This window comes from Salvelinus alpinus, chromosome 32 (genome assembly GCF_045679555.1).
Source record: "Salvelinus alpinus chromosome 32, SLU_Salpinus.1, whole genome shotgun sequence".
Classification (NCBI taxonomy): Eukaryota; Metazoa; Chordata; class Actinopteri; order Salmoniformes; family Salmonidae; genus Salvelinus; species Salvelinus alpinus.
Genome location: NC_092117.1, coordinates 17,072,815 through 17,085,482, shown reverse-complemented (window position 1 = coordinate 17,085,482; position 12,668 = coordinate 17,072,815). Strand labels below are relative to the sequence as shown.

At 41.5% G+C, this 12,668-nt stretch overlaps 1 protein-coding gene across 6 annotated transcripts in view; it reads right to left on the bottom strand.

Moving 5' to 3' along the window:
- LOC139562131 (apoptosis-stimulating of p53 protein 2-like) overlaps positions 1–12,668 on the bottom strand; it is a 51,911-nt gene that overhangs the window by 18,142 nt on the left and 21,101 nt on the right. For all 6 annotated transcript variants that reach the window (XM_071379497.1, XM_071379502.1, XM_071379501.1 and 3 more), the window contains exons 2-5: positions 10,785–10,932; positions 8,697–8,810; positions 6,097–6,167; positions 5,438–5,539 (exon numbers count right to left, since the gene is read on the bottom strand). In XM_071379497.1, coding sequence (XP_071235598.1) covers positions 5,438–5,539; positions 6,097–6,167; positions 8,697–8,810; positions 10,785–10,932 — 435 coding nt within the window. The remainder of the gene's footprint in view (positions 1–5,437; positions 5,540–6,096; positions 6,168–8,696; positions 8,811–10,784; positions 10,933–12,668) is intronic.

Below are 12,668 nucleotides of genomic sequence, written 5' to 3'. Positions count from 1 at the left end.
AATGAGTAAATATGAAACTATTTGTGAAATTATGTAATGTGATGTTACACCTTTAATGTGAAAGAATTGTAATTCCCTTTATAGTTGAATTAAGTCATTGACCTGCCCCCGTGAGCACAGACATGATCAGGCATCATAGAACCACCTTTCATATTGTTACGAATAAAAGCTTCTCCTAAGAAAATCCTCTTCAGACCACGCGTACCTCGGTGTAAACTGCAGTGGCACAGGTCTGAGTACCAAGACTGAGCAAACCCACAGCGTGAGCTGTGATTGCGAATAGTTTAGACTTCCTAACCATACCACGTGGAACATTGGCTACACGCCTGGAAATAATTAAACTCAGACAATCGATCCCTACAGAATAAGAGCAAATCTTAGATACTAATTACTAGTCTGCAGCTAGAGATTCTGGGAACCTGGGATGCGAAGACAGACAACCGCCGAAACATCTATTCTATGAGAACATTTCTGGATGGTACTCTGAAGTAACCATTCTAACCACGAAAGACTTTGATCTTCAGGCAGGCAGGCAGAGACAGACAGAGACAGACAGACAGACCGACCGACAGAGACAGACAGACTCTCCAGCAGACGGATTCCAACAGAAAAAAATCACGACACATGTGCATAAATATATATATTGCTTGCAATTATTCCCAAATGAGTGAGCGTTCATGTGCAAAGGATTAGCATTTAAATTAATATAATTATAGTAGTATAGTGTGTAGTGATCCCTTTTGTCTTTCCCGCTCTTGCTTAGTCCACACCCACTTCCCTTTGTCCACCAAGCCGTCATATCGGCTTAGCCCACTAGGCAATCTTCCATATCATTTGTTAGTAACAGATCTACTGTTTGTTTGTTTATGCATTTCTGTGATTATTTAGCTAGTTAGTAAATAAATGATTAAGCCAATTGGTGTATGGAGGATTTATAGTAAAGGCTGTGTTCGTGCAGATAACCAACAATTTACGACGTTTGGAATGAGACTGACGTAAATAATAATAATTCATTAATAAGAACACTAATTGATCAGATATTAGGAAAATTGTAACTTTGTAATCTGAATATTTTCCTTGGTGCCCCAACTTCCTAGTTAATTACATTTACATGAATACTTTAATCACGTAATAATAATTACAGTTAATTGATTTGATAAAATAACAGTCTTCACTTTTAATGATGCCAAAGACACGACAGTTTTTACATGTGCCACAATTCATCTGTGCCACAATTCATCTACACAACTATCCCTTATTTTACACCTCATGTGTGTAGTGCCGAGCGATTAGTGCTCTTTGAGGTCTGTTCATTTTCATTTTTTTATTAAAAAATAATCAGTTTTAAATTTTGGTTTTGATTATTTTATACACTATGCATTATGTGGGTTGAATGCTGCAACACAGAATAAAACAAATAATAAAAAGACCCAAAATGGTAGTGACTGCCCATTACTGTTTATCACTTATTTATTTACATTACTTAAAAATATTTCAGTTGTGTATATGTGAGACTCATTTCAGGAGTCTAGGCGTATGTCGGGCGTCACTACTTCAAAGGAGCGCCATTTAAAAGTTATTCATTTTTGGGGCAGAAATGCCTTCTGGAACATTTGAACTTTCATGTGCCTTAATAACAAACTTGTATGCCATCTGTAAATACGAATAAAATTGTTAAAATAACGAGCCTAGTTGGTTTAGCCAAGAAAAAAGGCAGCAACATTCACGCTAACCATGATTGGCTGAACATGAGTTCGGAATGGTCTGCCATGTAGCACCTTCTGTCTATATTATGAGCTGGTCAGTATGTGTAGGTAATCCTTTCTAACGTGCTGTTTTGAAAGATATCAGCTAGTAGAACTGCTCAAGTGTTGCTCTCCACTTTCTGGAGGATAGAGTTTTGAAAAGTGGAATTAGAGTATGATAGCTCAGGAGATGGATCAAATTCTGGTGTTTTATTGCAAATATGCAGACGGAGTTGAAAAGAGAACACACAGAAGGCTGTTGTATAAAACACCTCTCCGGATAACATCTTCAAACTAAGGGCAACCATGGCATCCGTGACGGCGAGGGAGAAGCGTCCATTCATGTATACTTGTAAGAGAGTCTAGCTATCTACATATTCAGATATCACACGTTTCTAATTCTGCCAGAAAGTATTATTCATTTCAAGTTAAAGTGTACTGTTAGCTAGCTAGCTAATGTTAGCTGGCTGGCTAGCTAGCTAACGTTACGTGTATAATCTCTGTAGTAATATTATGCATATCTCAGAGCCATTTGCATTGCTAGTTATAGCCTAATGTTAGCTAGATAACATAAAAACTGGTTGGTTAGCTACCTGCAGATTCATGCAGGGTAGTAACGTTATGAGTTGGGATTATGGTTAATTGTTTGGTTAGCTACCTACATGTCTAAACAAAAAAAGACTCCACTATGCAAGACACTATTTCAATAGAATGTGACTGCGACAACTGTTGATTGACGTAGCAGGTAAATTCGCTCTGGCCATCTACTCCGATTTCAGAGCACTCGTCTGTGTGCCAGAGTGCAGAATAATTTACGAATGCTCAACACCCGTTAAATATGTCTGATGTCAGTAAACGTTGACAAAAAAGCGTAATTCAATAGCTCTGCTAGGGCGAGTAAAATGGTTAGTGAGCTGTTCTCTCATTTGTGTCTGGAAGTAGCTGGCAAGCTAGCCTACGTTAGTCAGTTAGCCTGGGTGCTTGACTGTTGCTGTTAGGTCAGAACGCTCGGATCAACCCCACTCCTCGGCCAGAGCATCCAGCGTGCACTCTGATTGCGCCGAGAGCGATTTACGAATGGACAATCTGACAATGCTCTGAGTTTACCAATGCCCAGAGCACACTCTGGCACTCCAGATTACATTTACCAACACACCCGTAGTATAAGCCAGCCTTTAGTCTTGAAATCTTTGGTTGTTTCGTACATAGCCTCACAAGTAAATCCTTAAAAGAGATGGGTGGGGCTAAAGCTTAAGATGGTGTAAGTGTCGAATTGCCAAGGTAAAAATATGTCGTTCTGCCCTTGAACAAGGCAGTTAACTCGCTGTTCACCAGTAGGCTGTCATCGCAAATAAGAATTTGTTCTTAACTGACTTGCCTAGTTAAATAAAAAGGTTACAACGATGCTGAATGGGTGTAGACAAAGAAGAACTCTCCCCTGTAGGTACCAAAACATTCAAGGGCCATTTTCTCAAGTGAGGTTACAAGTTAATCAACTTTCAAAGCAGAATTACTTTCCCATTGTTCCTCTACTTTTATCCAATGTAAAAACCACAATTTCAAATGTTGCTACATAAGACCGAATCGAGCCGGTCGGTCACATATTACATTTGTTTTATTTGAGAACTATTATTTAATTCAAAGTCATCTCTATAGAGCTGCTGCCTATGCTGTCTGACAAAGTCACTATTTGTGTAGTTCTTCAAAGTAAATACGGCATACTTTTATGACTGCTGAATATTAACTAACAATCACTTATTTTCAGGTAGCGATACCTCGAGAAGCAACAGCTGCTCTGTATATCACCTCACGATCACACATTCTTCTCTCTTCTGTAGCAGTTGTAAAAGAAACACAGACCGGGCAATAGATGCACAATGGATTATGGTCATTGTACACTGAACGTAAATATAAACATAAAATGTAAAGTGTTTGTCCCCTGTTTTATGTGCTGAAACAAAAGATCTCAGAAATGTTCCATTAGCACAAAAAGAGCATTTCTCTAAACTTTAGTGGACAAATTGGTTAACATCCCTGTTAGTGAGCATTTCTGTTTTGCCAAGATAATCCATCCCCCTGACAGGTGTGGAAAATCAAGAAGCTGATTAAACAACATGATCATTAAACAGGTGCACCTTGTGCTGGGGGACAATAAAAGGCCACTAAAATGTGCAGTTGTCACACAACACAATGCCACATCTCTCAAGTTGAGGGAGCGTGCAATTGGCATGCTGACTTCAGGAATGTCCACCATAGCTGCTGCCAGGGAATTGAATGCAAATTTCTTTACTATAAGCCGCCTCCAACGTCATTTTAGAGAATTTGGCAGTACGTCCAACCGGCCTCACAACCCCAGATCACGTGTATGGCGTCGGTTTGCAGATGTCAACGATGTGAACAGAGTGCCCCATTGTGGCGGTGGGGTTATGGAATGGGCAGGCATAAGTTACGGACAACGAACACAATTGCATTTTATCAATAGCAATTTGAACGCACAGAGATATTGTAACGAGATCCTGAGGCCCATTGTCGTGCCAGTCATCCGCCGCCATCACCTCATCTTTTAGCATGATAATGCAAGGATATTCCTGGAAGCTGAAAATGGAAGGAAGCTGAAAATGTCCCAGTTCTTCCATGGCCTGCAAAATCACCAGATATGTCACCCATTGAGCATGTTTGGGATGCTCTGGATCAGCGCGTACGACAGTGTGTTCCAGTTCCCGCCAATATACAGCAACTTCGCACAGCCATTGAAGAGGAGTGGGACAACATTCCACAGGCCACAATCATCAACATGCAAAGCAGATGTGTCGCATTGCATGAGGCAAATGGTGGTCACACCAGATACTGAATGGTTTTCTGATCCACGCCACTACCTATTTTTGAGGTATCTGTGACTAACAGATGCATCTGTATTCCCAGTCATGTGAAATCCACAGATCAGGGCCTAATACATTTATTTCAATTGACTGATTTCCTTATATGAACTGTAACTCAGTCAAATCTATGAAATTGTTGCGTTTATATTTTTGTTCAGTACAGTTAATTACCACGTTTTATGCGCTAAACTATGTAGAATATTGGCCCGTTGGAAACTACAACTCCCTACTACATCGCACAGTTCAGGCTGGATCTGATTTATTTCTCGAGAAACTGTGCGATGTGCGCATTGACCTCACGGAAGAAAAACATACAAAACGGAATTCAAATAATTGAACCAACGTCAGTCAATTAGTTGTTTAAAAAACAAAAAATAACCGACATTTCAGTTAATCGCTCAGCACTACCTGTGTGTTTCCTCTCCTGTGTATTACCTTCACCCTTAAGTCACCCACTCAAGACCACTACATCAACAGGGTTATCTTGCAATCTCTTTCTATTCCATAAAATATTTTTTTCTCCTTGATAACTCACCTTCTGTGCTCCTTGCCTCCACTTTTCTCCATCACTTTGTCCTCGCCTTTAATCTTCCCCTCTCTCATCCCCCCTCGTCTCTGTTTTCCATCCTCTCCATTTATTTCCATCACTTTACCTGCACTCTTTCATCTCCCTCTCACTTTGTCTCGCTCTTAGCAACTCCCTCTCGCTTTCATCCCACCCCCTCACCCCCTCTTTCCCTCGCTTTCTTTCTTCCTCCATGTCTCATCTCCTCCTTTCCACTGCCCCCCCCCTCTATCTTTCTACCTTGTTACCTTGGAGGCGAGGAGATGTTGCTTTGCGTCTATCTGCTGCTGCTGTCTGGCAGCCATCTCCTGCAGCTCAGCCAGAGTCATGTCCATCCGTGGGGCCGACACCTGCGCAGGGTACAACAAGGAGAGACGGTCAGCCACACACACAAAAAAAGATTTGGCAAAGTAAGACATACATACATACATATTGTACATATACAAACACATCATCTCTCACTCCAAGGCAAATGTTGTGTGTTTTGCATCTGTGTCAAGACAGGCCTGAAGCTAAGTAGGACAAGTACAGTCTCTGCATGTGGGTAAATAGCACACACTCGTGTTCAAATATGGGGACGTTTTCTGCGTCATTGGTGACACAGGAGTAACTGAACTCGTTTTTCCCCTCTCTCCCTCTACTTCTCTTCGGAAGCTTTAGATGTTACAGGTTTAAAAGTTTACTAATACAAAGAGCAGCAGAGGAAATGGTAAAACAAGTTAAAAAGAGCTAGATCAATGAGTCACAACAATTCAGAGGGAAAGTTAATGTTTGATTAATTGACTAATCTAATGACTCATAGGACAGGAAATGCAGAGGGGGTTCAGCAATCAGCAATGTAGCAACTATACTACAGTGACTGAATGAAAAACAGAGTTTGTCTAAAGTCACTGGTTTCTGAACTCACCCCGTTCTCCATCCGTCTATCCCAGGTGCTCTTCACCCCGTTCCTCTTGGAGTCTGATCCTCGTGAGCCACCTGAAACACACATCCAAAACCTCAGTCAAAAACAGTCAGAGAGAAGAGTAAAGCATAAAAAGTTTTCCTGACTAACATTAAAAGCCTCCAAGCCTGTTAGGAAACTATGAGAAACTCACGCAAAGTGTTCATTGGATCAAAAGCTGATATGAGTGAAGCAAACGTCTCTCGCCCTTATATACACCACACACTGACACACCACATACAGTACACACCTACATACGTTCTGCAATAGGCTCCTTCGGATGGAGGGGAGGAGTCACAAGCAGGTTACACAAACACAGATGGGCTAGCGTTAGCGACGAGCTAAGCCACTCAGCCAGCACAAAGACATCAGTGTCGCCCAGAGACCGGTCATAATCTCAGGATTTACTACAATGCCCTGGGTCTCTGAGGGGCTGATCATTGACTGTGTGTGTATTTGTGTCTGTGTGTTGAGGGTGTCTTAGGGAGCCAGTGGAACTGATTTCATCCCTCGAGCACCGGCCCGTGACCAAGCAACTTACATAATAGTTTTGGACAAAATCTGCTACAAACATTGGCTAGGTCTGGAGGACTACTCAGGGGCACAATAACATGCTAAGCTAACTAACTCATAATTAGCCTATAAGGTAATGCTATGACAAATGAACTGAATAGCCTACTTAGCTAACTTAATAGTGATGGGGAGAACTATGTTTTGATAGTTATATATCGCAATATTATTTTTGGACAATATTATATTAATACATCGATTTGTAAAAATAACAAATAAATAAACCCTTGAATGAGTAGGTATTATTTTATATATCATGTAGTAACCAAAAGAGTGTTAAACAACAATATAAAACAGATTCTTCAAAGTAGCAACCCTTTGCCTTGATGCCAAGAGTGTGCAAAGGTGTCATCAAGGCAAAGGGTGGCTACTTTGAAGAATCTCAAATATATTTTTTATTTGTTTAACACTTTTTTTTGGTTACAACATGATTCCATGTGTTATTTCATAGTTTTGATGTCTTCACTATTATTCTACAATGTAGAAAGTAGTAAAAATAAAGAAAAACCCTTGAATGAGTAAGTGTGTCCAAACTTTTGACTGGTACTGTGTGTCTGTTTGTGTGTATATATAGGGGAGGAGACAGGTTAAAGAATGATTTTTAAGCCCTAAGACAATTGTGTACCATTCAGAGGATGAATGGGCAAGAACGGGGTACGGTAGTAGGTGCCAGGTGCACTGGTTTGAGTGTTTGTCAAGAACTGCAAAACTGCTGGGATTTTCACGCTCAACAGTTTCCCATGTGCATCAATAAATGGTCCACCACCCAAAGGACATCCAGCCAACTTGACACAACTGTGGGAAGCATTGGAGTCAACATGGGCCAGCATCCCTGTGGAATGCTTTTGACCCTTTGTAGAGTCCATGCCCTGATGAATTGAGGCTGTTCTGAGGGCAAAAGGGGGTGCAACTCAATATTAGGAAGGTATTCCTAATGTTTTGTACACTCATTGTGTGTGTGTGTGTGTGTGTGTGTGTGTATATATATATATATATATACACACACACATACATACACACACACAATGAGTGTACAAAACATATATAAATAAACTGATTATATATAAATATATATATATATATATATATATATATATATATATATATAAACTGATTTTCACATGATTTCCCTTGTCTCTTTGCAGCAGACATAGTGAGCAATATGTTTGGAACATCAAATTGCAATATCGAATCGCAATACATACAGCATCGTGAGAATCGCAGTAAATATCGTATCGGCACCTAAGTATTGTGATAATATCGTATTGTGAGGACCCTGGCAATTCCTACCAATATAACTTAATATAGTCTATTTAGTTAGCTAGCTAAGCTTTATGAGAAAGAGAAAACACTGCTTAGCTAGCTAACTGTACCACAAGGCTAACTAACTCTGTGGAAAGAACACAATGCTAAGCTAATCAATTTTAGTCCATCACAAGGCAACTAACTACGAAGACATGACTGCAGAACAAACAAGCTAACTGTGCGGGAAAACAAGTGCAGGCTAAAATGGCCAGAAAGGAAAACGACCATCTAATCCCAGATATAAGCTGTGAAGGGTAGAGGGTTTAGGAATTATGCAACGAGGGACAGGGGATCCACATCGCCTCGTGGACAGTAGTAACAACCTTATAGGGATGTGATTTGAACATCCCTTCACAGTGACAGCCCTAGAGCATTATGCTAATAAGGCTTGTCTGGAATTTGAAGTCTTGTAATAGAAATCCATAGGCATTCAAGGATCAAGGGGGTCTTAGGCTTCTGTTGCTCAATCCCTGTCCTATGGGGAGGGAGGGCTGTCTGGGTTTCTACTTTCTAACAACTTGTTACGTAATTGATTACATCGCTGTGTCTGAGATTGTCTTTACACTGTCTGATGTATGTACAGTTCATATGAGGAAATCAGTCAATTGAAATAAATTCCAAATGTATCCGTGTGGTGTGCTTGTGTTCTTCTGTACGCACTTTGTCCTGTCAGGTCATTGGGAACTCACAAGATTCTCTGCTGGGCGCTCGGTCATGGCGCAGGTAGAAGCGCACCTCTGCCCTGTGCTGCCCCCAATGCTGGAGCACGTCCAGCATCCGCTCCCTGACTCCTATAGGTCGCTCTGATGAGGGGGGGGGGGGGGGGGTAGAATAGAGAACACACACAGGTTTAGAGAACAGAAGCAGTGCACCCCCCAGGCTTCGGAAATATTGACATGGACACCCCCTATAAAATGTGTTTTGACCCACCTATCAGTATTCATGTGTTTTACATACAAGGACTAAAGTGACAAGCACAGCAAAAATGGAAATCTCAAGGTGTGTGTCGTATGACGTGTTGTGTGGTTTGTTAATCCGGTCAGACCACACTGACTGACTGGACTAGGCTACATTCTAAGGAGAGGCATTTAAATCAAGACTTCCATTTTCACTTCATCTTTCTGTCAGGGAAGGACAATGATCTGTTGTTGATGTTTTCAGCTGACCTGTTACACAACCACTCCAACCTCTAAACATATTGCATCTTCTCTTCATTACACAGAAGTACTAAACACATGGTTGATTAGTGCACCAATGTATTTAAAACGTTCCAACCACGTTGCTCATGCCTTGGTGGTTGAAGATATCCCTCTAGTGGTGTGGGGGCTGTGCTTTGGCAAAGTGGGTGGGGTTATATCCTGCCTGTTTGGCCCTGTCCGGGGGTATCATCGGATGGGGCCACAGTGTCTCCTGACCCTCCTGTCACAGCCTCCAGTATTTATGCTGCAGAAGTTTATGTGTCGGAGGGCTAGGGTCAGTCTGTTATATCTGAAGTATTTCATATATCTTATCCGGTGTCCTGTGTGAATTTAAGTATGCTCTCTCTAATTCTCTCTCTCTCTCGGAGGACCTGAGCCCTAGGACCATGGCTCAGGACTACCTGACATGATGACTCCTTGCTGTCCCCAGTCCACCTGGCTATGCTGCTGCTCCAGTTTCAACTGTTCTGCCTGCGGCTATGGAAACCTGACCTGTTCACCGGACGTGCTACCTGTCCCAGACCTGCTGTTTTCGACTCTCTAGAGACAGCAGGAGCGGTAGAGATACTCTAAATGATCGGCTATGAAAAGCCAACTGACATTTACTCCTGAGGTGCTGACCTGTTGCACCCTCGACAACTACTGTGATTATTATTATTTGACCATGCTGGTCATTTATGAACATTTGAACATCTTGGCCATGTTCTGTTATAATCTCCACCCGGCACAGCCAGAAGAGGACTAGCCACCCCTCATAGCCTGGTTCCTCTCTAGGTTTTGGCCTTTCTAGGGAGTTTTTCCTAGCCTTCATGCTTCTACACCTGCATTGCTTGCTGTTTTGGGTTTTAGGCTGGATTTCTGTACAGCACTTTGAGATATCAGCTGATGTAAGAAGGGCTATATAAATAAATTGGATTTGATTCTCTTATAACAAAAAAGGATGTGAAATAATCAGGACAGTATTAAAGCACGGCCTGTTTATTCTTGTTGGAATTATCTAAACCTAAAGAATAAAACAGCTTTGTAAAAAGAGGTGCAAAATTTATCTGGTTCCACCTGAGCACTTACAAAATCTTCCCCTCAAGGACACAGAGGTACTCCAGCCGGAACACAGGCACCCAGTCTCGTCTCTCATGGCAACCACACACAACCATGGAAACGGTCCACTTCTAACCCCAGGTACTTGAGTTCTAAGAATTCTTGGAGAGCAGCTGTGGGGATTGTTCAAGGCTGAAGTCGTATTTCTCCACTTGAGAGAGACTTGTGAGAGATGTGTTATCTGTGTGGTGGTCTACAAAGATAATACACCTAGCTTGTTAGCGTCAGAGACAACACGGACAAAGATCTGGCCAGCTGGCACACAGCCAGCCTTTATTCTGTGTTCCTTCCAAATTAGGATGTTCTCTCAAAACTCTCCCTATGTTCTATATCATCTTGGGGTTTGTTTAGAAGACAAGATGTGTTTTTCCCAAGTAACCAGTAGATCATAGACATTGGTACTAGTCCAGGTGCCTAAATAACAGGCATAGGGGTGGTAGTTGTCAGGCATATACAGGCGTGAAAGGGGAGGAGGCTCACCAGATCCACGCCACATCTCAGCCAGGTGGCATTCAGTTTCTCCGGGCTCCTTACATAGCTCCACCACGTCCCGGCACAGTGTCTCTGGGGTAACGGGCACCTCTGTAAAATGCTGGTCATTGTTACTGAGGTAGACTGTCAGGAACATCTGGGGGACAGAGAAGAGACAAACATGGGATATTAGCATGAGGACATCCTTTAACATTTTAAATCGCTCCATATTGTAATGTCTACTGTTCACATAAACAACTTCACAAATGTTATGAATGATCAGAGTTGATGAAGGCTAGAGATGCCCACTGAGGCATAAGACACATGGCAAAAATAGTTATCCTAAAAACACAATCAATATTGTAAGACAGTGACAACTTCAAGGCTATCAAACCTGCATATCTAACTCTCAGTGATAGTTATCTAAAAGCCCCATACCTGCCTGCACGACACCGATAGCAACATGCTGTCTTAGAGCTCTTTAAAATCTGTGTTGCGGAGAACACGGACGGAATCACGGAATCCAGACATTAAAACGGAATTCAACAATATTCCAAAATGTATTGAACTTAGTATGAAATTAACTAAATGTATTGAACATATTAGTAGGAAATGCTTTCAATTTTTCCAAGATTATCATATGACATGAATAAACTGCATCAATGATTTGTATTTCCCTTAACTTTCTGGAGGCAACAGCACAAGACTGCATGTCTGTGTGTCCATTTTTGTCTACCACTTTGGGTAGTCGTCAGCGATGCTAATGTGATGATAACCATCTTCTGGTAGATGGAAAGGCTTTCCCAAAAACCTTCTCAATTAAATGTTAACTACAAGGTAGCCTGTGCCGTCCTGGCAGAATTGTGAATATCGTGATTATTTGTATTAATCCAGTGATTAATACAAATCCAGCAAACTCTGCAATCACATGAGCGCTACAGAAACATAGCTAACCAAATAATGGTCTCTGGCTGGAGCACAGTTTAATTAAAGAGCAACTACACCCAAGAGACATTTCTTCGATTTTTCACAAACCTCAAAAGTGGTCTCCTGATGTGGTTTAAGCATCGTTGTGGACTTAGAACATCCAATTTTGTTGTTTTTCTATAAATAATAAATTGTGATTTTGAGATCGAAAACTTGAAACTAGCAGAAACAGAAACCTGGAAAAACAAAACGGAATCAGACAAAAAATAAAACAGATTTATTGTCTGTGCCCTGGTTCCTCTGTATCCACATGAAAACCAGAGTAGAGTACCTAGCATTTTCCCCTGCTGATGGCCTGCTAAATGTTAACCAAGGCTGTCGGCACGATGACAGCCCTACTGCTAACAAGCAGAGCACTTTGAAGGGTAGAAATACTTAAGCCACTGGCTGAAGGGCAGTCTATTCAGCCAAAATAATTTCTCTGCCAAATTTCACTGTGGAATTTGAAAATGTGAAATTGTTGCCGAGACTGCCCCTGCATTGGCCTCAAGACGGTGAGATCTAACACTGAGAATGACTGCGAGATGGGACTAAAGTCTTTGGTAGTTTACTAGAAAGCATGCCTCTAAAAACCCATTGGATTTCAAACACAGTGGATTCATCTAAAAACACTGAACAAATAGAACCCAGCCTCAATCCCATTGTAATGTTTCAGTGAACTTGGTTCAATAAGCCCTTTACAGATGCTGACCCTCCATGCTGAAAACCCCCTTGTCATAAACAGATGCACGTTTCAGAAGCTTTGGGCCACTCGTGGAATATGCTCTCTGCAGTAAACTGCACAGGTATTGGCATGACAGATTGAAATGAAACTGTTATAAAATAAACGACGCATTACGAGGTCTCCTGTGGATAAACCTATGGTACCAGGTGAACTAAACACACTCACTGTGTGTGTGTGTGTGT